Raw genomic sequence first — 25,444 nt, 5'->3', positions numbered from 1 at the left:
AAATTTAAAAATATAATCAGAGTAGGATAAGAGCAAGTACGTTCCTTTTGTCCTAAAATAGGGTAACCGTGACACCGGGTAGGTACTATCTAATTGGTTGGTCCTACCTTCAAGGATGGCTTATCATAGGCTCTGACTAATGTGACGGTTTAGCTCAAGGACTAATTTTCTAAAGCCACAAGTCCCTAAATTGTCCCTACTGTAAATAGTACAGCACCATTTCACCATTATGATAATGACGGGAAAAATCCACGGTTATCACAATAGGTGAAACAAGTTCCAATCTGAGCAGAAGTCTTCACGGATACTAATAGGGTAAAAACCCACGGGTACCGCTACATGACCCCCTCCTACTTCCTACAGGATAAGAGAGCCCAGGTATAGGGCTAAAGTGTGTGAGGACGTCGTGTAGGTGATTTGTGTGTGAAGGGATATTTTTACCTCTTCCTTATTCAAGGGAATTTAGGCGAAGATTACTGCAAAAAATGAAACAATCAAAACAAACAAAATGGTTAGAGAGAATAATAATCAAAATATTAAAATCTCTGATTCTATAAGTTAACCCCCATAATTACCGACTCATAAGAACACAGAATTAAATTTGCTCTTTGGACTGCTAAACTAGGGTTATTTTAGTATTGTTCCCCAGTGGAGTCGCCAAGCTGTCACTGGATGATTCTCACCGAAGTGGAAAAAGTGAGGAGTCGCCACTTTAATTTTAAGGAAAATTAAAGGAAACCATTACTGGAAACAAAAAAACCACTTCTGAAATAGAGATTCTAGGTTCGGAGTCCGTTCACGAGTGGGGAAGGTGTTAGGCGCCCCACATCATCCCTCAACGAGGGTAAGCAGATTTAATGATGTGCTCTTTATAAATTGAAATTGATAATTTGGGGTTAGAATAATGATGTTAATCCTTTGTATGGATAAAAGGAATGTTTAATATTTTACTATTACGGGTTGCCCAAGAACACGAGTACATGAGATGACCCTTCAGTAAATAGGTGTTGTATAATAGGTATTTTGAGGATTAATATAAATACTAAAGTTGTGGTATTTTTAGGGAGAACTTTGCCTTTTAAATATGAGTGCCTTGAGGAGGACTCTCCATCGGGCCTCAACATATTATTTGGGATACTTTGGAAGAACTCTCCCACAGATCCATTGTTTAGAACATATAGGGAGTTTTGTAATAAAAGTATTAGGATTAGAAGAGAAAGGACTCTCTCCTAATCTAAAACATTTTATTAGAATTTTAGTTGAGAATTCAGGAAAGGACTCTCTCCTGATCTCTTAATTTATTTTGTTAAAGTTCAAGCTGAGAAGTCGGGTAAGAACTCTCTCCCGATCTCTTAATTTATTTCATTAAAAATTTAAGCTGAGAACTCGGGTAAGAACTCTCTCCCAATCTCTTACTATATTTTATTAAAATTTAGAATGAGAACTCGGGCAAGAACTCTCTCTCGACCTCTTAATATATTTTGTTAAAAATTTAAGCTGAGAACTCGAGTAAGAACTCTCTCTCGATCTCTTAATATATTTCATTAGAAATTTAAGTTGAGAACTCAGGTAAGAACTCTCTCCCGATCTCTTAATATATTTTATTAAAATTTAGACTGAGAACTCGGGTAAGAACTCTCTCCCGAACTCTTAATATATTTTGTTAAAAATTTAAGCTGAGAACTCGAGTAAGAACTCTCTCTCGATATCTTAATATATTTCATTAAAAATTTAAACTGAGAAATTGGGTAAGAACTCTCTCCCGATCTCTTTAGACTCCGTCCCTTTTTGGTTGCTTGCCCGAGGCCCAAACTTTGCCTTGATTTTCGATCCATTGTCTTATCATCTGGGCTAGCTCCAGGACCCTATCTCGTAACTTATTTTCTCATTTCGACCCCTTCAGCCTATTCTGACCCTTTCTATAACTACTCGAGTTACACTTATTTTCCTATTGTTTTCATTTATTTGGACTAAAAACTACCATGACAGTACTTCTACCTGTACTCTTCAGAGTATTTACGAGTCACCGATGACTCGAGCATTCATTTTCAAGGGAAATAAAAATGAGGTGACAATTAAAATGAAATTTACAAATGATAAAGAAAAAGCAAAGACAACGATTATGAGCTAAGACAACCTATTCTAAGACTTAACGTGACTTGATACTTAAAAAAAAAAAACTTGAGAAAATGAACCAAGGATATTCAACAAACGACAGGTTAGATGCTTATCTGCAGGAAGTTGGTACAATGACTGAGCCAACACCGGTATCAGCAAGTCTTAGGGAGCTGAAAACTGAGATGGCCAGAAAACTTGAGCTGACCCGAGGTGATGGGGACGAAGTGGAGTGAAGTTGAGCTCATTGGGTAATGCATAGATACTAAAAATACGAATCACAGGATTTAAAGCTCTTTTAAATGAGATACTTCAGAAAACTGGTTTCTAAAGTTTTCCAAAGCTTTGAGAGCTTTGAATGACAGGCAATAAGACTATATCGAAGTTTAGAGTCTTTCCATGATAATCACCACCCTTTTTTTCCTCTCTTCTATAGTATTGCATGCAGGTATTTATAAGGAATGGGTGCTCAAAATGGAGGGTCAGGATCTTATCAGGAGGAGACAGAAGGCTTAGATTCAAAAGGACATAATCTGATATCTGGGAATTAAAGAGAATCAAAATTGAGGGTCGGGATTTCGTTCAGAATTTTTGTCCTTTCATCCCTTAATCCAACGGTCAAGGGTCTTACCTTATGAAATGGATCTAAGGCTAGGAACAAAAAAAGTGCCAAATCTATCATCTGCTTTTGATCTGAAGGCTCCAAATCCATCCTTACAATTATAATCAACAGTGTAGATCGAGATGTACTGGGCTACTTTAACCATTTGGAATCTAGCAGCTAGGAGTGCGTCCTTACAAACGAGATGTGTGGCGAGGATTAGATCATGCCTGCAATGCTTTAACTAACTCGAATCTGATAGTGAAGGGAGCTAATTAAAGGTCATGATTAGAAGTTATTCAACTCCCTAAGTTCTCTGATGTCCCTCGCTTTTCTGATCTTCCCATTGTGACTGACCAATTTCAGGGTTATTATTCTGATCTCTTTCTTTTGCATATGGTCCCTTCTTACTTCCTGATCTCTCTTATTTTCTGATCTCTCCTATATTGGTCAAAGCAATAAATTCTTCAGTTACCGATGAGTCCACTTCGAATTCTGCATACAATAAATGCCAAGGCCCTATATATATGCTGACAAATTCTTCTTCGCATACCCACAACTTTCTTTTTCTAATGAATCTTCAATATTTTATTTCTCAGTTTTTGGCTTTTTCAGTTAGAATTCTTCTCATGACAACCACTTTAATATTTTTCCAAATGTTTTCTTTGTTTATCTCCTGAAAATGAGCAATTCTGGTGATCAGAGGTTCATGAGGGCGTCGTCTGATGACGGTGAGGGAACTGGACTAATTGACTGATCAAGGTCGAAACTGACTACCACGCCAATCTCAGATCGGCTCATCAGTATGGCTCGCAGACCGATCTCTGACAAGAGGATCGATAATTTCAATCTTACTATCGATGACCGCCTCTTGAAGTTCATTTGGCTCCTCACCATCTCAAGGGTCCCGATTGCAGCTCAGTTCTGGTCGATGACATCGACAATGACACCACTCAATATCATGAGAGTCATAGTCACCCCATCTGATCTGTACATGTAACGATCGGGCTCCAACCACTAGAGGAATTGTCCACTTTGGCCATAAGCCTCACAGTTTTGTCCTATAGGTGGAATGGAGAACTTCCCAGGAGGTCACCCATTCTAGGATTTCTCTCAAGCGAGCACGCTTAACCCTAGAGTTCTTCCAACTCTCCATACCATTCCACCAAAAGGCGCCTCTAGTGATTAGTTTTCCCATTTTATATATCATTACTTTTTGAACCCAAGACCATCTCCGTGCTTTACCGATGTGGGATTTGCCTAAGGAAGCCCAGTAGACCACAGACTGGGTGAGGCCATTCACAGTTCTGCATAGTGTCTGTGTCACCTCACAGTATATAGTGCATTGGTAGGACACTAGGTCCCATTTTGGTATTTTATACTATTTGTACTGTTTGTAATCAAACTTTTATTTTCTCATTTATAAATTGAAACTCATGTAATATATTTTAGTATTAATGCAAATATTTGAAATTTGTGTTATAAATGAAATTTTAGTATTTATTAATGATTTGAACATGATTATTATGTGAAATGAATGAATGTCAAATAGAAGAAGTTGTGAGAATATTGAGATTATGTTGATACAAATGGAGCTTGAGAATGATTGGAAATGTATTGGAAGTGTTTTTCATAGGTTCCGAAGAACTATTTTATCCATTTTTAGTCGGTACTCTGTCGGATTTTCTATAAAATTTTTGGATCTCAAATGAATTTCAAATTTCAATAAATGACTTAAATGAGTTAAATTCCATAAATTACTCTTCATAACCATGAAGAAATAAATTAAGGAATGATAAAAAAAAAAAGATAAAAATAATTGAGATAAAATATGGTGTTCCGGTACACTTTGTGGCACATCTTATTCGGTTACACTGTAGACAGATAAGGGGTGTCACAGTACATCTGTCCAATATTTTTTGCTGGCTTTCTGATCAAACACATCTTTTAATTCAGCCACAAGACTAGGCTTTGACATAGGCCAGCATTCTAGGCTCAGAAGTAGTCTAAGTTAGATAGAATGTAATGCTGATTTTGAGAAATCGCCCAAATGATGTAATATGACCTTTTGGAAATGAAATGAAATCTATTCTTGAAATTTGGATCCGCATATTCTATTTTTATTATTGAAATTTGGATCTGCATATTATGTTTTTATTATTGCATTGGTTATTGTTTCGATATTTGATAAATGTGCCCGATCTGATCCCTAGATGAATTACCATTTTGCTGATCTATTAGTTCAGAACCCTGTTCGATCTGATGATCGTCATTAACCGATCTCACTTGTCCAACCTTTTACTATGTTTCTAGAATCTTCTTCTGACATGTCATTAAAACGGCCCGATCCTGCTAACTGATGCATCCCTTAGGGTTTCGTGAGCATTTAATGCTCGAGCGGATATAAATAGGGAGGAGGTTAGCCATTTGTTCCCTTATGTCATTTTCAGACCTTCCTCTAGTGACTTCTACACTCTCCCTTGTTTTCTAGAGTTTTCTAGCACCGATTTATACACTAGTAAGAGTTTTGATCTTTTTTTATTGATTTCACTTTTGTTCTCTGAAAATGAGCAGTACCGACGGTCAAAGAGCTGCTAGTCCTCCTTCCATTCATATCTCATGGACATTGGACGAAGGTGAGGTGGCCAAACCTAGTGAGCGACCCGAACCTTCTACAACCACTGTGCTAGCCTATGGTCGGGCAACTAAATCAAAACAAGCATCTTTTTCAGGGAAAGAGAACTTACATGTGGACAAGTTGCCATTGGTTCTCAAGGAGACCGATCTCCAGTCCATTAGCCAAGAGTACAACCTTCGAACTGACTTCTTCAAGCTTATCAGATGTCATGGCGATCTCCAAGCCGATTATTTCTTTGAAGAAACGACCAGATCATGGTATATGAAGAACAATTGAAGGCCGGGCTTCGGTTTCCCCTGAACGAATTCTTTAGAGCCATTCTGAAGTTCTATCATGTCTGTGTAACCTAAGTGCACCCAAACTCCTGGCAAACTCTGGTGGCTTTCAGAGGTTTATGCCGAGCTAAAAAGCTTAAGCCTATAGTAAAGGTTTTTGCTGAGTTGCATAAACTCACTCGGCGGAAGGACGATGAGTATTGATTTTTCTAAGCCAAGCCGAACTGCGAGCTTATCACTGATCTCCCTTCTTCATTGAAGAATTGGAAGAATCGATTCTTTATGTTAAGGAGTAAGGACCCGAATGGCTTTGAGGGTATCCCATGTAGTTAGCATTATTTGGTTCCTTCAGTTCCAAAGAAGATCGCCCTAAATAAAGACGAGGATGCCATGGTAAAGGAATTGAAGGATCAGGCGGCCACTCACAAGTATTTATGTTTGGATGCGGTTATGGCTGAACTAAAGTGGTGGTTGATGCAAATGATCGCCCATGAGGACTATGAGTTACAGCTCTCTGACCTTAGACCCAGGATCGGTATAACCTAAATCTTCAGTCTCCTAACTTTGGTGATCTCACTAACTTGTTCTCTGTGCAGGTATGGCAGGAGGCAAGAGGGCGAAGGAGGGCCGTAAGCGAAAAAGGGAGGTCGCCCAGAAAGTGCGAGAAATAAAAGCTGTTGTTGCCTCCCAGACGCTGAGGCAGGACTCAGTAGAAGTGCCGAGCTCTTCATTCCAACCTCCAGAACATCCAACTCCAGAGGTAAAGATCGCTCCTTCCCCTCCTCGATAAGCTGAACCATCGCCTCCGCTGGTTTCTTCAAGTGCGGAAGGAGGGTCTTCCAGACCAGCAGTAAGGACCCTCTCTCGTGGTGCTCAGGTCCTTATCCACTATCTGGAAAAGAATTGCTCAACTCGGGGGAATCCTAACTTGACCAAGGTCCTGGGTGCCACCATCTGTTTTCAGGAAGATTGGAATAGACTAGCTCCGGATAGCATTGATGATCTCCTGGCTTAGACGATGAGCTTGGGTTTGGAGAGCATTGTGAACCAAAATATAATTAGAGAAAGGCTCATCTCTTAAGATAGGAGATTCTGAAAGCGGTCCAAGAAGCAGCTTTCGCTAAAGCCTAAGTTTCGTCTGCTTAGGACCACATCGCCCAAATTGAAGATTGAACGAAGTCTTACGAGAATAGGATAGCTGAACTGGAGCGGGAACTTGAAGATGCTCGAGCCTACCGATCTGCCAATGTCACTTGCCTTACCGAGGAGATCAAAGTGAAAGAAGAAGAGGCCATAGCGAGAGAAGCTGGTGCTTATGTGAATGCTCATAGCAATCTTTTGGCCAAGCTTGTGAGGCACCATCCTGAGGAAGACTTCTCCTGGATGGTGCATCTCATCCCCAGAGGTGAAGAGGAGAGCGAGGAGGAGCCTGAAAGAGAGAAAGAGGATGATGGAACTGATAATGTACTTGGAGAGCAGGTTAGGGGAGACCCTCCTGCCGAATGACTTGTATATTTTTATTTTGAAATGAGTCTAAGTCTTTCCATGTTCAATTTCTTTATGAGATAGGAAAACATCCAAACCAAATTGTTTGAGTACTTAATCATTTGAATGCAGTTGAACATTAAACCCAAGATCGGTTATTAATCATAAAACATCAAGACACTCCAAGAGATCGGAAAAATATTACATGTGAACATGAGATCAAATGGAGCCGTGATCGAATATCGAATGAAACTTTAAAACATTTGAAGAGTGATTTGATAGAATTGTAAAGATTTGAAAATGACTTGAGCTTATTAGGGCCGAAATCATTATTTAGAGATCGAAAAACAATAGCATGCAAGATTGAATGGTTCAGAGATCCGATATCGATTCGAACACGTCGGATAAAGGCCAAGAGATCGAAAAGCAATCTAACTTGAACGTGAGATCGATTTACTCTGAAGACAAGCCATTGGTGAGTTCGGAAAAGCTACCTGTGATCGGTTCATCGGTCGAGAATGGATAACATGATGAAGTTTCAATTTTAAAAGAACCTTGCATTTGAGGGTCGATCAAAATATGGTGTCTACAAATGGTTGAGAAGCCAATTTTTGTACAGGATCAACATTGTGCCTTAAAGGAAGAAACTTTCTTCATATGTCTCATGAGAGAACATCATGCAAGATAAGACAAAAGGCAACACCAGAGGAGGTGAATGAGTGATTGACTTTGTCTACTTGGCTCTTTCCTTTCTGAGAATTTCGAAAGCCAATTCAAAAATTGGTAAGGGATGTTTCTCTTGAGTTTTTTTTCCTGATGCCAATCCAGGGATAAGAGTCTGGAGAATAGTCTCTTCTGGGTTTATATTATTTACATGAGGAAAGAGGCTTTTTGTTTTCTTCCGCCCATGGCAACAATAGTTATTTTCACAGTCCCATTCTTCATAATCACATCCTGGCTCACATATGCCAAATCTAGGAGTGTCCCATATAAAGCCTTCTGACCTTATCAATGTAAATGGGAGTACCATCAGGTTGAAAGGAATGGACTGGAATTTGTTTCTTTTTTTTTGTTACAGGAGAGATCATACAGGAATGAAAGATCTCTAGTGTCGGTGAAGAACTTTCAGAAGCCTTGAAAACTATATTAATAGTTCCATCTGACTGTTGGTAGAAAGAATGATCCATGGCCTGAATAGGATGAGAGTTATTATGAAAAGTTTCATAATTAGTAAGTCATTCCATAGGGATGAGCTTTACTAATTCATCTCGAGTCAGCTGCTTGGGAATTTGAGCAATTGTAAGTGTTGTTTTTGTATCAGTTAGTTTGTAAAAAGGTTTATAAGTGAAGAGTGGATAGAAGGAAGAGAATGGATTCTAATTTGATAGATGAGTAAAAGGGCTATGATCAGATGGTGTTTGTTCCTTTTAAGCTAGATAAGCCTCAATTTGAGTAATTTGGGCCTTCAGTCTCTTGATTTCTGATTCTTTTTAATTAAATTCCTAGCCAGACAATAGACTAGTGTACTTTAAAACAAATAGAATAAAATCTCTCAAACAATTGATGATGCCAAGAAATTGTTAAATCTATTTTATTATGATCTTTGTCTGAAAACTTTAATAATTCTTGATAGATGCTTTTGGAGATTTCTTATTATTTTTTTTTTAAATTGAGATAATTTTAAATATTAATTATTTAAAATAAAAAAAAAATTATCAGTTAAAAATATAAATTTATTTGACCCTTAAAAAAAAAAAAACACTTTGCCAGTTAAAAAATAGAAATTAATGTGACCCACCTGGTCCACGACTTTGAGGGGCTGGGCTTCGGGCTACGGCTTCGTTAAGGGTAATTTGGTCACTGCATTAAAATGCTGGATAACAGTCGTTTTGGATAGCCCTTTGCTTCCCTTTTCTTACTTCCCTTTTCTTACAGAAACGAGTAGCAGCTGGTCCAGTGATGCTCCAAGGCTGTTGACAATGGCTTCTTCAATTAGCTCTTCTTTTCAAACCAGGTCAAGACCCTAATCCAAATCCTAATTCTCAATTGTCTAATTCAATAGTTCATGCTTTACAATTACATAGTTGAACATGCTTTATGTCGGTGGGTCTGTTGGCCGTTCTGGGTAGCCAAAATGTTAGGAATTTGAGTACTTATTTTGGTCTTTGAATGAATTTCAAGCTATATACTTGAGATGGGTCTGCTTGGTTATGTTTACTGTATAATGGACACTGCCTCTTATGTGATGTCTCAAACGTGGGTAGGAGTTTTCTGTTTTTGTGCATGATAATGGGTACAATTATTCGTCTCTTTTCTACTGCATTGTCAATTCTTGCTAATTCTGTGCATTCTCCAATGGAAAATTAGCTTTTCAAGTGTCTTGAATGTCATAGATTTTCCACTCAAGTACCCCACTTAATGGAATCATGTAATTTGATGCGGATTTACCTTGGTTTGAGAAATTAATTCCTAGGCCTTCTGCTTCTGCAGGTTATCTAGGTTATAAATTTGAATAATCTGATAACAAAAAATAAAATAAAATAAAAAAAAGAAAAGCACAAGTCATGACGGTATAGAACAAGAAATTAACATAATAATTGATTTGGAATAATGACATATCCAGAAGTGTTTGCCTCTTTGGAGCCTTATATTTAGTCTTATCTGTTCAAGTTCCCTAACTCTTTTTTTTTCCTATAACATCAATTTGCTTTATCTTAGAAGAGTCTTGCATTTCTTGCTTTTTAAAATGATAAAACCATCCATTTCAAGATTCTGATTTTATTCTTTTTTTGACCGCTAGGAAGCCATTTGGCGTGGGCTGCATAGATGGGGCTAGCACTTGAATCTTCTTATTCATGAGACAGTTGATAGTCTAGAGATTAAATTCAAGATTTCAACATTTTTAAGCACTTAGGTTCAAGGTAGTGACAAATGAACCTTAAGACCAATAGGCACAACGTATCAGCTACCAGATAGATGATCTTGCATATGTGAGTAAGGTCTTATTTCTTGTACTTTCATCTTTTATTCATTGATAGCTATGGATTCAGAATAAGTTTTTTAAAAAGTAAAATTGGAGTCATTAGCTTAGACTGGAATGTTCTGAATTTCTGATACAATTCCTCTTCCTGTGATGTTTCAGCAATCTGAGATCTGTATTTTTGGGTGAGAGAAATGGAATTTGTGTACCAATTGTTCCTATAACCCGTATTGGGTTCCTGAGGAAGACTATAGAATGTAAGGAGTCACGAATCGGGAAGCAACCAATTTCAGTGCCTTCCAATGTGACAATCACACTGGATGGCCGAGATCTAAAAGTGAAGGGTCCTTTGGGGGAACTTTCAAGAACTCATCCTCGAGAGGTGAAGCTTGAGAGAGATGAGAATGGAACTATTCGTGTTAAAAAGGCATTGGACACAAGAAGAGCCAACCAAATGCATGGACTTTTCAGGTAAACTCTTCCATCTCATTTTCTTGATATTATCTTTGCCTCATCTCTCTTAATTTTTAAAATTATTATACTTAAGTTCTCTGTAAGACTAATAACTTATTTCATTTTTTCTTCTAATACTTCATCTCCAAGAACTTTTAGCACTTTTATGAGGAACCTCTGAACTGGTTGAATCTGTTACTAAAACAGTTTGACAAGGGAGTGGAGGACTAAGAAAGAGTTCTACTTCATTATGATTTTGACATATACTAATCATTGGAATTGAGTGTGCATTTAAGATGCTTCGAGCTATGAAGAGACATCATTAAAGATGTTGGTCTAAAGTAACAGTAGATACTTCAAAAAGAAATACTGGCAGTTATTTGATGCGTGTTAATAATGATTCCTTTTGTTTGAAATATCGTTTCTTTTTCATTTATATGTGAATTATATTTTTCATGGACAGGAGAATTGAGTAAACATGAGCATCACCCTTAGCAAAAATATTCTGTATTCTAGGTATGTACCTTTTTTGCTTACACCCAATATCAATTTTAATGCATTCAGGACACTTACAGACAACATGGTGGTGGGAGTATCAAAAGGGTTTGAGAAGAGACTTCAGCTAGTTGGCGTTGGGTATCGTGCAACAGTAGAAGGAAAAGACTTGGTGTTAAGTCTGGGATTTTCTCATCCAGTTAGAATGGAAATACCTAGTGACCTAAAAGTGAAGGTGGAAGAGAACACGAGGATCATTATTAGTGGATATGACAAGTGTAACATTGGCCAGTTTGCTGCTTCGGTTAGGAAATGGAGGCCTCCTGAACCATATAAAGGTAAAGGTGTGAGGTATGCCAATGAAGTTATAAGATTAAAGGAAGGGAAAGCAGGGAAGAAGAAGTAATTGATGCATTTGTATTTTGTATTTTTAATTTCTCTTATGTGCACTTTTTTAATATGCATTAGCAATGTGGATGTATTTCAGTGATTCATTAAATAGACATTTTTAATTTCATGTGTGTCCATTTGGGATGATGATTTATTTATACGGATATGATTTTAGAAATCGATGCATAAGCTAGGGTTGAGACCACTAGTTTTAAGTGCTGGAATTCCCTTCTCTTCTCTTCCTCTTCTCACTAGATTTCTCCATAAATTACTATAAATTTTTTTAGAAGTGGGTGATGATGACTGTGTTAAACTTTCATATGGATTCAATCTCGATACTTTTTTATATTGACTATTGAGGTTGGTAGTTGAGATGGAAAAATTAAGATTCCATTCGGCAGCAGGAGTAGCGCTGAGATTGAGAAAGCATTTTGATAAAGATTAAGGTAATATTATTATTTGCTAATTTAACAATTAATTTTATTCAATATTTCTGTGTTAAATCATTATATAAATGATTAAATACAAATAGTTAATAAATAGTAAAATAATTGACTGTTATTAAATTAACTATTAAAATAGTTAATATGACCCAATAACATTTAAGAGGAAAAGCAATAAGATCTAAGAAGGAAAGCAGGATCTGATCTTTTCTAAGACTCAAACAAAATCTTTTTTTTTTTTAATTTTAAAACAATATAAAGGAACATTAGTAGACGGAAAAGGATGTGCAAATTATATTTTCAATATTGGATTTTGTGTTTTTCTGCCCTCCCATACTTGCCAATTAAAAGCCCTTTTTTGTCCCCAGAGATCAAACCTCCTATACTTTTTTTTTTTTAAAGATCAAACCTCATGTACCTAATACTTGCATTACACAATTTTTGTGTTCAAGGAATGGACCTTAATTACCTTGATTTGTGAAATGTTAGGATTAGGAACCATTCATCCCTGGCTGTGGTATATTTGAATGCACTATATAGGGATTTTTTTTTTTTCAAGTTAAGATAAGATACCTGTAGGTAAGGCGCCCACGCTTGCCATTTCAAGTTTGCAATCACTAAAAATTGGAAGAGTAAGCACCCAGGCGGATATCCATTTCTACAAGGCACCCAATCTTATAAAATTTGTTCCAGTTTCCCTTACCTTCATTAACAGGGAAAACTTCACAGATTCGAAAGCGTATCAAGTTGAAGGGAACAAACAAGCAACTGGACTAAGGATGCTAGGTCAGCAAAATCAAAATGCTACCGATACGCTAAAACATTATATTGATTAAACTCCACTCCTAAAAAGCTGTCCAACATGATGCATTTACCACTTTCTTCCCTGTACGCCTCTGTTGTCTGTGCACACCACACCAGCTCCAAAGCCCAACCTTATATTTCTCTGCAATAATTTGACGATAAATCATGAATAGCAGGCCAGCTTAATCTAAAATTTTACCAGGAAGAAGATGGACGCTTACAGAAACAGTAATTGGCAATCGCTAATTTGAATTTTGAATTGAATGGAGCAACAGAGACGAATCATAAATGTAGTACTGTTATTGTGTTGATTGAGATCATACCTACGAGCTGGCTTCCTGCTCAGCATCATCGTGGATCTCAGAAGTGGATTTATCAGATTCCTCATTGTCTCCACTATTATTCTACAATAAAAGTTACCAAACACGATACGGAATTGGAATTTCGAATAAATTCAACATAATTTCGAATAAGGATAGATTTAAGTGGAAAGGAAAACAGGATATACATGCTTATGCTTCTTCTCGTATGCGTCAACAGCTTTCTCATACTCTGCTTTCTTCTTCAAGGCCTTCTCAGCATATGGAGCTTTGTCCTAGATATAAGAAACAAAATGTCGCAGAAAATAAGTTGCAGTTCTTTAAAAAATGCAGTATTATCATTTCCAATTCACGGGTTTCTAATGAAATAATGATACATGCAAAAGGATAGGTAGAACGCAGAACAGATCATTCTTATGGTTTTGAATTTTGATTTCGTGTTGCGTTACTATGACATGAGAAATTGGAGATCTTACTGAATCAGACATTGATTTCCATTTCACACTACCAGCTTTCACTACCTGTAGATTCAGAAATCTCAGTCAATAATTCTGTGTCATGAAAAGTTATATTTCTGTTTCATTTTCAAGAAAATCGAATGGAAATTAAAGTTATTTCACATTTGAACTCTATTATTTGAATTTCCTGAGGATAATTTTAGTCAGCGATTTTTCAGTAGCCATATTTTCTTGTACTTTACAGAGTTTTCTCGTCAAACAAACAAACTAATAAGTAAAAAAAATCCAAAATAATAAAGCAGTCAACAAAAGTTTCGAATCTCACAGTTGAAACAGATTTGTTTTCAGGAAAGTTTTCTTTGAATGATTTCCTGAACTCCTCCCTGTCATTCACAATAACCAGGAAAAAATGAGAATCCAAAAATCAGCAACAGAAAGTATAGAAAACAATTCCGCGTGAAGCAAACAGAATCTAAAGCAAATTTAAATGGAGCTCACATGAAGACGAAAAAAGCACTGGGAGGACGCTTTGGAGCGTCAGGATCTTTTGGAGCAGACTTCTTCTTGCTCCTTTTCTCCTTTGACGTTTTGGTCTCGGCTTTTGGTGCCTTCAACTTCCTTCAAAAATGAGAAGCAGAGAAAACTGTGAAAATGGAATTCGTTCGAGAGAGAGAGAACAAAAAATAAAAATAAAAATAAAAATAAAAAGACATATCAAACGAGAATGACTTTAAGAGGCCAAAAAACCGGTACATCAACTCAGAAGCCAAATCTAAGGGGGGGAAAAAAAAGAAAAATAGAAGAAGGAATAGAAAAGTTTTGAAAACAGAATAAAGATTTCTATGCAGATTCCACAGTCGCCTAAGAAAAAAGAAATCACAAGAAAACTAGATAAGAGATCAAAATTTATAGCAGAATCACGATTACTTCAACTTAACAAAACGATTTCAAGAAGAGAATCGAAGACATAAAATGCAAAAAGCTAAATCGGAGCACAATAACGAAGCAATGAAACCATCGCAATATCAAATTAGGAACAGAGAAACCGAAGCAAAAACAAGAACAAAAACAGAGTTAAGAAGCTAAGAAAAATGCAGAAATGCATTATACAACAAAATCAAAGCAAAAAGAGAGAGTAGTAAGAAATCAAACAACAAGAAACAAAAATAAGCAAAGCACATTATCAATACAGAAGCAAAATCAGAAGTACAAAGAAAGTAATGGAAGAGAGGAACGAAGAGGGCGAGATTACTCTGCATCGAGCTTCTTGTGAGCAATCACAGCAGTTCTCGGTCCTCTCATGACTTCGGATTTCGAAGACGAGAAAATTTCAGAGCGATCAGAGAGAAAAAAGAACGAGAGCATTAAAATGAAAAAGAAAAAACGCTACATGGTTTTTATAAGCGATACTGTTGCTTGCCGTTTTGAAACGACATTTGATCTTAGTGAAATTGGAAATTTCACGTCCAAATAGTTTTTTCTTTTTTGGCGGGAACGGAAATTTCAACCTGGATATGTTGGATAGAGGCTTGTACATACACTCGCTGGCACTACAAGACATGAGTCTAAAACGATGGTTTTGGATGAGTGATTGCTTATAGCTTGTACGCGTGGCACGTAGCTGCGAGTATGAATTGTTTTTGAGGTTTTGCATAGGCAGTTGTTGAAGCAGCTGTGCTTGTGCAAAAACCATCCTTTTGGCTCGGTGAACGATGCGAAGCGTGAGTAGCCCAGGCCCGCTTCCGTCGGCCTGAATTGAAGGCACTGAATGTAGGAGGTTGATTTTCATTTTGTTCTAATCTTAAGCAATTTTGGTTTGATCCCATTTTGATTACATATGAAAATTTGATTCAATTTAATTTTAATTTGGCTTGATTTTAAATTATTGGATATTAATTTAAAATTAATAAAAATAAATTATATATTTTTATAAAAAATGGATTATGTATTTTTTATTAAAAAAAATTATATATATTTATAAATGAAAGAAAAATAATCAAATATATATTACCAATTATACGAGTAATTGTACGTGTATATTTCAATTAAAAAATATGAAAAAAAATAAATGGATTTAGAAATAAAAAGAAAAAAAATGAACATATATGAATTATTATATAGGTATGTTTTAATTATAAAAATCTCCAAAAATATATATTTATAAATGAAAGGAAAAAATTAATTGGATTTGAGGTTTTTTTTAAAATAATAATATTAATAGAAGTAAGGAAAACTTAAAAGGTCAAAACTAACTTGAGCCAATAGACCCAACCTCTACACCTAACATTGGGCTAAAAAATTAAATAAAAATAACCTGGATGAAGAATATCAAATTGAACATGAGAAATAAAACAAGAACATCAAATTGTCCCAAACATAAAAGGCAACATAATGTAAAGAAGCTCTAACTAAAGTATGGGCTGCCTTGTTAGCTTGCCTATTTGCTCAAGACAAGGAATATGTAAAAATCCTCTGCATAACCCAATCATAAGAAGTGGTATCAACTAGGGTAGCATGGAATTTTTAACTTTAACTTTCTTGCATTAAAACCTAAACGAACCTTTAGCCTTTAAAGCATTTAACTTCGATAATCGAATGATTGGGGATTTTGTATAAAAGATAAGAGGGAGAGTAGTTGGAGATATTTTTCTAAACCCATCATTCTAAAGCCTTTTTTTTCTTTCTTTCTTTCTTTCTTCTTCTTCTTCTCTTTTTTCTGTCCTTCTTCCTCCATTCTCTTTCTTTATGCCCATACTATCTCTAAAACACTTTCCTTTTCCCTTCTCTCTATTTATCAAAGTTAAATCCCTTTGATGTCAATAAGCAAGGAGATGGTAGCAAAGGAATAGAAAGCAAGGAGATGGTAGGAAGCCAAATAGTTCTACAGTTACTAACAAGTATCAAAAAAAAGTTCAAATAAGTTCTTAAACTCTTCATTGAGGACCAAATAAGCCCAAATCAAACTTTTGGCTCAAATAACCCCCAAACTATCCATTTAAGGCCAAATAACCTCATTTCTAACAAAGGTAAGACGTTTGTGAGAGAAGCAAATGGGAAAAATAAAAAATTGCTAACTCTTAAATTTAATACTTTAGTAATTAAAAAAAAAATAGAATGAATATTCATTCTCGTTTACTTCTTCTGGAGAAGTAACATGTTATATAATATAACCTTCCAAACCTCCACCCTCATTTTCACTTTTTGATCCTATATAGACAGTCAATAAACATGCCATGCATCACAAAAAATATTGAGCTTGATCACTTCTGGAATTTTGTAACATAAGAAAACTAAGACAGAACTAGTGGACAGATGCAGAATGATAAACGAGAAAGGTCAATTAGGCTCCAACTCTAGCTCATTAGAAGTGGCAATTCTAAAGCCTAGAAATTCTTAAGTTTTTTTGCATTGGAAGGTAGAGTCTAAATTCTAGAGGGAGTTCTTCTTCTGAGTAGAGGTGATAAGATAAATATATTCTCCTTAGGCAGCGATTAGCATGAACCTGAACTCATGAAGTCTTAACATAATTGGTTCCAAGTTCAACAAGATTTGATTCTAGCCCTCATTCATCTTCATTGGCATAGTGCAAATGTATGGCTTCACTCAAGTGATGGCACACTCGAAAGTTAGAAGCACAAAAATGCCAGCAGACATTCTTCTCATTCAGGACATGAATTTCAAATATGAAGTATTTCTTCAAGTTTTTCACAATCATAACAAAAAAATGGGATTTTTATATCAAGAACAGCAACATGATTTGTTGGGCATGTAATATATGTAGACTAGATATTTTATCCAACAATTTCAAGCACATTAGATTGTATGTCCTCATCATGTGGCCATTTTACATGACCATTGGAAACATCTTTATCCCAATTTGCAAAGGTTTGCTCCCAAGGCTATATAAAATGGACAAAAATCTATAATAATATGGGTTCTTAAACATCTTCATTGATTTAAAGAACTCAAGTTGTTTGTTTGATTCTCAGGGGAATATATATATATGTGTATATATATATATATATATATATATATATATATATATATATATATATATATATATATATATACATTTTGTTGCAAAAAAGATAAAGATCTTTCCTTTATCTATCAAAAAATTATTGGCTTCTCTAGTTACACTTTCAACATGAAAACCAAAATATGTTAAGTCATCACACTGTCCAATAAACCACAAAATAATTGGCATGTGTAGTACATACCACCAGTAATTTGATAGAACACTCCCTACAAAGCCATTTAACAGCAAAATTTTGCCAACAAATATTGAATGTGGAAACATGAATTCTAGTTCGATCCCCACAGCATTCAGTAGAAATGCAAGAAATAATATTGCTATGAAATGTGCAACTATAGGAAAGGGAAATACAGGCATTAACTATGAAAATGAGAATTGGGATTTAGAACAGGATTACAACCACCAAGGCACCCATAAAAGCAATAGAAAAGAATTTAAAAATTTACAAAAAAAAAAGAGAAAAGAATAATAGTTAGTGTGATAGGATTGGGAAAATTTGAAGCAGATGTAGATCATTTGTCTTATATGCTTAGGGAATCAGAGTCATTCCTCATAATGAATGACTTGAACCTTTCTCAAGTGTTGAAATCATATTCATTTGTGGATATGTAGTTTACTCTGTTACGGTAGGATAAAGTAGAGTAAAATAAGGGGGGGGGGGGGTGGGGGGGAGAAGAAAAATGAAATAGAAAGCTAGAATTTTTGCTTTTTGTCTCTCAATATTATAAAATTAATATAATATTCTAATCACTCTCTTGGAGAATGCATGTCAAACAAATGCTAGGTTTTTTACAAATAATGGACTAATTTGGTCTTAAATGGATAGTTTTGGGGTTATTTGAGCCAAAAGTTTAATTTGGGCTTATTTGGCCCTCAACAAATAGTTCAAGAGCTTATTTGAACTTTTTTCTAATAAGTGTCCACTACCTAAATTCCTAAATCTATCAAAGTTCTAACAAAAAGTTTGGGTAAATTGATACATGAATATTTGAAGATGAGAATAAAAAGAAATAGGATGGGTAGGAATCACTTTAGGGTTGATTTAAATACTATAAATACACAAGTAAGAGTATGCAATGAAATAAATTAACTTCCAAATGATGATAATGTGTTAAGAATAGTTAGATATAATATAGATTTGGAGATTTGAAACCAGTAAATTAAATAAGAAAGGGTGTCTAGGGTATTCGATAATAATGCAGGATCGACGATTGAAGGGAAAACTTTATGTTAGTAGTATGCCCTAGAGCATATCATTTTATATGTATCTTGTGCATATTTTATTAATAAAAGGCAATTTCACTTTTCCGTTTACATAATATATTTATGTGTAATAGAAAAGGTCAATTGATATTTTATTAGAAATTCTATTCTTAAGTTGTTAAGAATATGAGTGACAGTATTTCTAGCACAAAGTATCATAAATTGATTCACAATCGAGGATACTTTACATAGAATATGACTTATCTAGAAAGATTGTAATCATGTTTGTTTCCAAGGTATTTATATGAGATATAAATAAGATGGAGTGGTGAGTCTCATGCAACATAACAAACATGATAGGCACTTATACATGATAAATAGGCCGAACCAGTGACGCATATGACAAGCACATGGAGTTTACTCTTGTCAATGCATTGTCATATATCATATCAGTGCATATAATCTTTAGACCTGAGATAACACAGTTATCTTGTATATAGGTGGTTTGAGCTAGATACTGCTTTCATACTTGTACTGTGTATGGGTATATGAGCATGTGTTGGCTCCTACTAGTTATATATGGAGATAGGTGTTGATCAAGATGGAATCTGTTACCCTAAGTAAATAGGGATAAAATTCTATGTTCATTTAATTGTTCTTAATGTTTCAAGTTCCTGGCCAGGACAGACAGATTTAGTCAGAAAAGTGTTTTCAACAAGAAAATCTAATTAATCAAGAAATAGAATTGAAAGAGAACATAATGTTCATAGCAAATGGGGTTTGACATTAACCATGACTCCAGCTCGAATTGGGATTTTGTAACAAAGAGATTCTAGTGCATGGTAACATATGATTATAAGTTCATTTAAGGTATTCCTTGTTATTGATTTGGTGGCCATGGTACGCTATGCTAGGTGTCAATCATGGTCTATTAGATGTCTAAAATGATTTAGAGAAATCATTCATGGTAAGAAAGAGTTCTGATGATGTTAAGAGTTGATATCATATCTCATTGCCAATTAGTGATGAGCCTAGTGAGTCACACACATACACAAGTTAATCACCAAGTTAAATGTGATTTAATTGATTAATTAAAGAGTTTAATTGATTAATTAAATAGGCATGGTTTGCAATAAGATTGCAAAGTCCCTAGTATGGCTTGAAACCAAATCTAGGTTATTGGATGTATAGTATAAGTTAAATTTATATTTAAAATATTTAAATATAAATTTAATTGTGAGAAATTAATTAATAGTGTAACACCCCAAATTTTATTATTTATGAGTATTTTTGATATTTTAATTTTATTTAAATTTTAGGAATTTTTTTGAGATTTTTCGGATTTTAAAAATCGGGTTCGATTTTCTGAAAATATAAACTTTGATGATTTTTAAAAATTAATTTAAAGACCACGTGGTAAAACTAAAAATATATTTGGAGTCTACGTATTTTTCTGAGTTTTACGGAATTTTTCGAATTTTGGACCTCGTTTTTGGTCCGAGGCGTAGTAAAAATTCAAAATTTTGTATTCGAATCGAACCGGCGAATCGAACCGGACGGATCGGACGGTCGAATCGAACCGGCTCCTTTCCTTTTTCTTCTCCGCGCGTCGTCCCTCTCTTTTCTCTTTCTTTCTCTCTCCTCCCCTCCCTGCGTCGCTCCGATTTCTCACGGCCGCGATCCGTCCACCGATTGGACCGGGTCTTGTGTCTAAAATCATCTACTCGTGAGAGCTTTCCATAGACACCAAGAACGCGAAATCCATCGAGCGGTTTGTCGATTTTGCTCGGGAAGATTTTAGCCCATTTCGACTTTTGGGCTAGATTTCTAAACCGTGAATCACGAGGAAAGCGAGGCCACCGACGCTCCATTCGTCGAGAGCTTAGCGACATAAATTTTGAATTTTTCCGACACCGTTTTTCGGTGGGTCCCACGGAACTTCGCAGTGTAATTTCGAGCATTAAATGAGCTTAGAAAATTCTGAAAAATTTATGTGCTAACCCCCGTGTTATGGGCTTCGTGTAGGTATCCTCGATTCGCGGAAATTCGGCTGATTGGCCAACGCAAATTTGGGCGAACGGACTCGTGGCCGGAAAAGTCTCGAAGTGGGCCGAGGTTTTGGCTAGCCCCCCATTGTCAGACGTCCCGAGCGCGTCCCCGAAGTCGGAATCGGCAAAGGTAAACGCGAACCTTGTTTTTACGTAATTTTCTAGTGCTTAAATAGGATTAAAAATCCGTAAAATATTTGTGGTAGCTTAGAAAATTACGATTCTTTTTGCAATAGCTTAGTAATATTGCTAAGGACCGCGGGGCAAAGTTTTATAATTTTTAGAGCTTGTTTGGGCAGTTTTTGCAAAAATGATCAATAATAAGGACTAAATTGAAATTTTGCGTATTGTGATGGATGATTGATTTGATGGGCCCAGGAGGCTGTGTGATATGATTGAAGCTGATGTATGGATTGTGAGTATAGAAGTGCGTTTTTAGCCCTTTTGCAGGTTGGGTAGGTCCTAGGTATAGGGGAGACTCTGCCGGATTTTCGGCACGACTTAGGACGTAATTGGTCTTTTTCTTTATTTGTATTGAGTCAGATTGTATTAAATAAATGTAATATGATTGTCAGGTGAGCCGGGACAGCCTTCTTCCTCCGCCGCCACAGTAATTTGTCGTCAAGTCTGTGAGTAAAATATTAATTTTAATTATAATTTCGATATTATTATATGTTCAGCATGCCCATGCATCACTTATATGCATATATTTATGTAGTTAAACTCTAGGCACGATTTATGTTGCATTCATAACTGTTGATGTACCATGGATGTTGTTGTGGTAATTTGGAGCAGTGTGCGTGCGTTGGCGTGCGTGTGATGTGGTGTGGACTATGGATAGGACGGGGTAGTCACGGCTTGAGTAATTCGCTGGGACCCGTTCCTTCGAGGGGTAGTCACGGCTTGAGTAATTCGCTGGGACCCTCGATTTGGTTATTAAGTGGAAGTCCGAGCTTGAGTAATTCGCTGGCACCAGTTGGATTTAAGAGAGTCGTATGGGGATCGGCTCCCATATGTTATGATTGATACTACAGGTGTGTGAGTGCTCCAAATTACCTTTTGATGTTATGATGTGAAAATGTTGTTGATGTTGCATTTCACTCTACAGTGCATTATTTCTTGTTAGTTATAGAGATTATGGTTAAAATTTATATTTTTCTCTATGAGTAGAGCTCTCACTCCTGTTCAATATTTTTTTCAGGCTACAGGAGGATTTTATTTTGGTTAACCTGCTTTTCTCCCTCGCAGGTCAATTATTACTGTTTGTATAAACTTGTTAAATCTTAGAATTTTCGCATGTGTTAGAAATGTTATTTGATTTGGGTCTGTAAACTAAATTATTATTTTGGGACCTGTAAACTTAATATGCTATGCATGTTTGATGGATTGGATGAGGGAGCTGAGCTCCCATTAATTATAATGTTGATGAGTATGATGAGGGTGGTGAGCTCCCCAATTGACTATATATTGTGTTTACAGTCGGGTGAGTCGAAAACTCCCGTTGGAAAGTCCATTTATGGCCGGACTCTGTCCGCTTGTTTTCTTGAATTTGGGCCCAATGGGCCTTAGAGTTGGGTTAATGAGCAGTTAGGCTTACTACGGGCCTCGGGGCTTTAGGTGGCCTGTGTCCTAGTCTTGGTCCGGCCCATAGGTTGGGTCGTGACAAATGTGGTATCAGAGCTTAGGCTCCAGATTCTTAGGGAATGTTGTCTAAAGTGTTGGGAAAAGTCTAATAGGAGTCACATGCGGAAAAATAGGGTCCATATTCGTCTTGCATTGTCGTCTTTGCTTCTAGTTTCTGCTTCATATATTGTGTATAAATATGAGTCTATAGAGTGTGCAATGTGCGATTTTGAATTTTGTGGGCTAATCTTGCTGAATTTCGTGAAAATGCGTAGAAGCGGAGAGGCGCCATCGCACGAGAACCGGATGTGCTGACGAGGTGTCGGCACAGATGAGGCGCCGCCAGGAGGCGGGGTAGGAGGCCTAGAGTGCTCAAGTAGAGGCGGCTACCCCCGATCTGAGATCGAGCCTTTATGGCACAGGTCCCATGGACCCCATGGCGGCTACTCTAGGTAGTGCGAGAGAACCATCGATATGATGGCGCGAGATATGGTCCACCCTCCACAGCAGCGATCCACCGCACCAAGAGGGGAACCTTACAAGCAGATCATAAATTTTAAGAAGTTGGTGCACGGTACTTATGATGTGTCGACGATGCATATCGGTTTAGTTCCTATGACGAGCGGGAATAGAATTACTGATTGGTGATAGAAGATTGATAGAGTGTGTGCAGCATGTCATGGGGCCCATGCCTAGACAATGGATGAATGACTACGTGTTACCCCGGATGGAGGGTTTGACATGGGCTCAGTTTGTGGAACTTTTTATCAACCGGTTTGTGCCAGAAAGTTTCAGAGATCGATGGGCCTTTGAGGCCTTAAGGCGAATGGCAGTCGGTAGATGAATATGCTCACAATTTACGGAATTGAGCAGATATGCCCCTACAGCGTAGCTCTGAAACTATGAAGGTGAAGAGGTTCCTAAAGGGGCTTGACAGAGGTATGCGAACTGGCCATGATGTCGGATCGATCTTTTGATGTGGTGGTTGATCGAGCAGACAGTTGAGATTAGCTATCTTGTGGATGACAATGGAAGAGCAAAGAAAAAGCAGGCGAGAGGGTTCCTCGGTGTCCCTTCCATGGGTACTCCGGACGGTGGTGGCGTGGTAATTACAGAGGAAAGGGTAGGAGCAAGAGAAGTGGTTTGCACAATCGACCACGAGGATTCGGACTGAGTGCGGATCAGCGGTTATAGCAGTTGAAGTACAGTAGTTACGGTGCAGTTCAGGATCCTCCTTGGCACCTTGTGCACAGTGTGGAAGAGGACATTCAGGACCTTGTTTGATGGGATCAGGAGTATGCTTCAGGTGTGGCCAACCGGGTCACTTTGCTAGAGAATGCCCCATGTTCAGCGAGCCACAGATGGGGTCACAGGGTTCTGTTGCGAATGTTCCTCGACAGTTGTATCCGGGCGCTTCCAACATGGCAGGCAGTCAGTTCAGTGGCCAACAGGGCCGAGGACAAGGGGGACGTGGATTTGGAGGCAGATCAGGAGGTAGAAGTCAGTATCAAGGTTCTGCCACTCAGGGTAGGGGTCAAGCTCGGGTTTTCACCCTGACCCACCAGGATGCTCAAGCTTCAAATGCAGTTGTGGCAGGTATTCTTCTGGTCTGTTCTTATGAGGCTCGTGTTTTGATAGATCCGGGTGCTACGCACTCATTTGTCTCCCCTGTGTTTGCCATGAGGTTGGGTAGAAACCCTACAACTTTAGAGTGCCCTTTGTCAGTAGCTACCCCACTTAGTGACAACATAGATGTAGACATGGTATTTCCGGGTAGCCCAGTGGTAGTGGATGGAAAGATCCTCCCAGCAGACTTGGTTCCTCTACCGATGTGGATTTCGATGTAATCACGGGATGGACTGGTTGGCAACTCATTATGCCACCTTAGACTGCAGGAACAAAAAGGTATACTTCCACATACCTGGTGTGGAAGAGTTTAGCTTTGATGGTGACAGGAGCGTGGCTCCATATAATTTGGTGTCAGCAATTTGTGCTAGAAAAATGTTGAGGCGTGGATGCCAAGGGTATTTGGCATTGGTGAGAGATACATCTGTAGAAGGTGTCAGCATGGAAAATGTTCCTGTTGTCAGAGAATTTATGGATGTCTTCCCAGAGGAGCTTCGGGGTTGCCACGGGAAGGAAATAGAGTTTTGCATCGATGTTGTGCGGGTACAAACCCCATATCGATGCCACCTTACGAGATGGCACCAGTGAATTGAAAGAGTCAAGGAGCAACTACGGGAGCCGTTGGACAAGGGTTTTATACGTCAGAGCACTTCACCCAGGGTGCTCCTGTTTTATTTGTGAGAAAGAAGGATGGGTCATTGAGGTTGTGTATCGACTACAGACAGCTGAACAAGGTGACTGTGAAGAACAAGTATCCACTTCCTCGGATCGATGATTTGTTTGATCAGCTCCAAGGAGCTAGATTCTTTTCCAAGATAGACCTGCGGTCAGGCTACCATCAATTGAGAATCAGGAATGAGGACGTGTCCAAAGCGGCTTCGAGGACAAGATATGGTCATTATGAGTTCTTGGTGATGTCTTTTGGACTCACTAATGCACCAAAGACCTTCATGGACTTGATGAGCAGGTGTTCAAGCCATTTTGGACCCGTTTGTCATCGTATTCATAGATGACATTACAGTATACTCTCGGACCGAGGAAGAACACGTGTGGCACTTGAGGATGGTGTTGCGGACTTTGAGGAGCACGGCTATACGCCAAATTTTCGAAATGTGAATTTTGGCTAGAAAGCATCTCATTCTTGGGACACGTGGTTTCAAGTGATGGTATTCAAGTGGATCCCAAGAAAATTGAAGCTGTAACTAATTGGCTTAGGCCTACAACAGTCACTGAGGTGCGAAGTTTTTACTGGTTTAGTGGCTACTACTGAGCGTTTTGTGCAAGATTTCTCGGGATAGCGGCTCCCTAACTAAGTTGACCGGGAAGAATGTTCCATTCATTTGGACATGGATATTTGTGAGGTGAGTTTCGAGCTCAAGGAGTGTCTAACCACCGCCTGTGTTGACACTACACGTGAGTGGTGAAGGATACGCCGTGTCTTGTGACGCCTC

General features: G+C 37.5%; 2 protein-coding genes and 1 pseudogene across 4 annotated transcripts; 1 reads left to right on the top strand and 2 right to left on the bottom strand.

Moving 5' to 3' along the window:
* Window positions 1-9,003: 9,003 nt before the first annotated feature.
* On the top strand, window positions 9,004-11,559 carry LOC110663186 (50S ribosomal protein L6, chloroplastic). Of its 3 annotated transcripts, none has more exons than XM_021822434.2 (4): window positions 9,008-9,128; window positions 9,915-10,104; window positions 10,257-10,565; window positions 11,112-11,559. In XM_021822434.2, exons 2-4 carry the CDS (start codon window positions 10,091-10,093, stop codon window positions 11,446-11,448), a joined length of 660 nt encoding a protein of 219 aa, XP_021678126.2. In that variant the 5' UTR covers window positions 9,008-9,128; window positions 9,915-10,090; the 3' UTR covers window positions 11,449-11,559. The 3 variants fall into 3 exon arrangements, with proteins under 3 accessions (XP_021678125.2, XP_021678126.2, XP_021678127.2); XM_021822435.2 differs by having other exon boundaries at window positions 9,041-9,128; window positions 9,919-10,104; XM_021822433.2 differs by lacking the exon at window positions 9,915-10,104 and having other exon boundaries at window positions 9,004-9,128.
* Window positions 11,560-12,526: 967 nt separating this feature from the next.
* On the bottom strand, window positions 12,527-14,873 carry LOC110663176 (high mobility group B protein 3). The gene is made up of 7 exons (XM_021822423.2): window positions 14,710-14,873; window positions 13,956-14,075; window positions 13,783-13,840; window positions 13,476-13,520; window positions 13,188-13,274; window positions 13,003-13,083; window positions 12,527-12,821 (listed from the first exon to the last, which is right to left on the bottom strand). The coding sequence occupies exons 1-6, from the start codon at window positions 14,820-14,822 to the stop codon at window positions 13,003-13,005; spliced, it is 504 nt and encodes a 167-aa protein (XP_021678115.2). The 5' UTR covers window positions 14,823-14,873; the 3' UTR covers window positions 12,527-12,821.
* A 1,960-nt stretch (window positions 14,874-16,833) lies between these two features.
* LOC110663178 (cilia- and flagella-associated protein 20-like) lies at window positions 16,834-17,403 on the bottom strand (annotated as a pseudogene).
* Window positions 17,404-25,444: the final 8,041 nt, after the last annotated feature.

Source organism: Hevea brasiliensis, chromosome 7 (genome assembly GCF_030052815.1).
Source record: "Hevea brasiliensis isolate MT/VB/25A 57/8 chromosome 7, ASM3005281v1, whole genome shotgun sequence".
In the NCBI taxonomy this organism is placed as follows: domain Eukaryota; kingdom Viridiplantae; phylum Streptophyta; class Magnoliopsida; order Malpighiales; family Euphorbiaceae; genus Hevea; species Hevea brasiliensis.
This window is presented reverse-complemented; position numbering and strand designations above follow the sequence as displayed.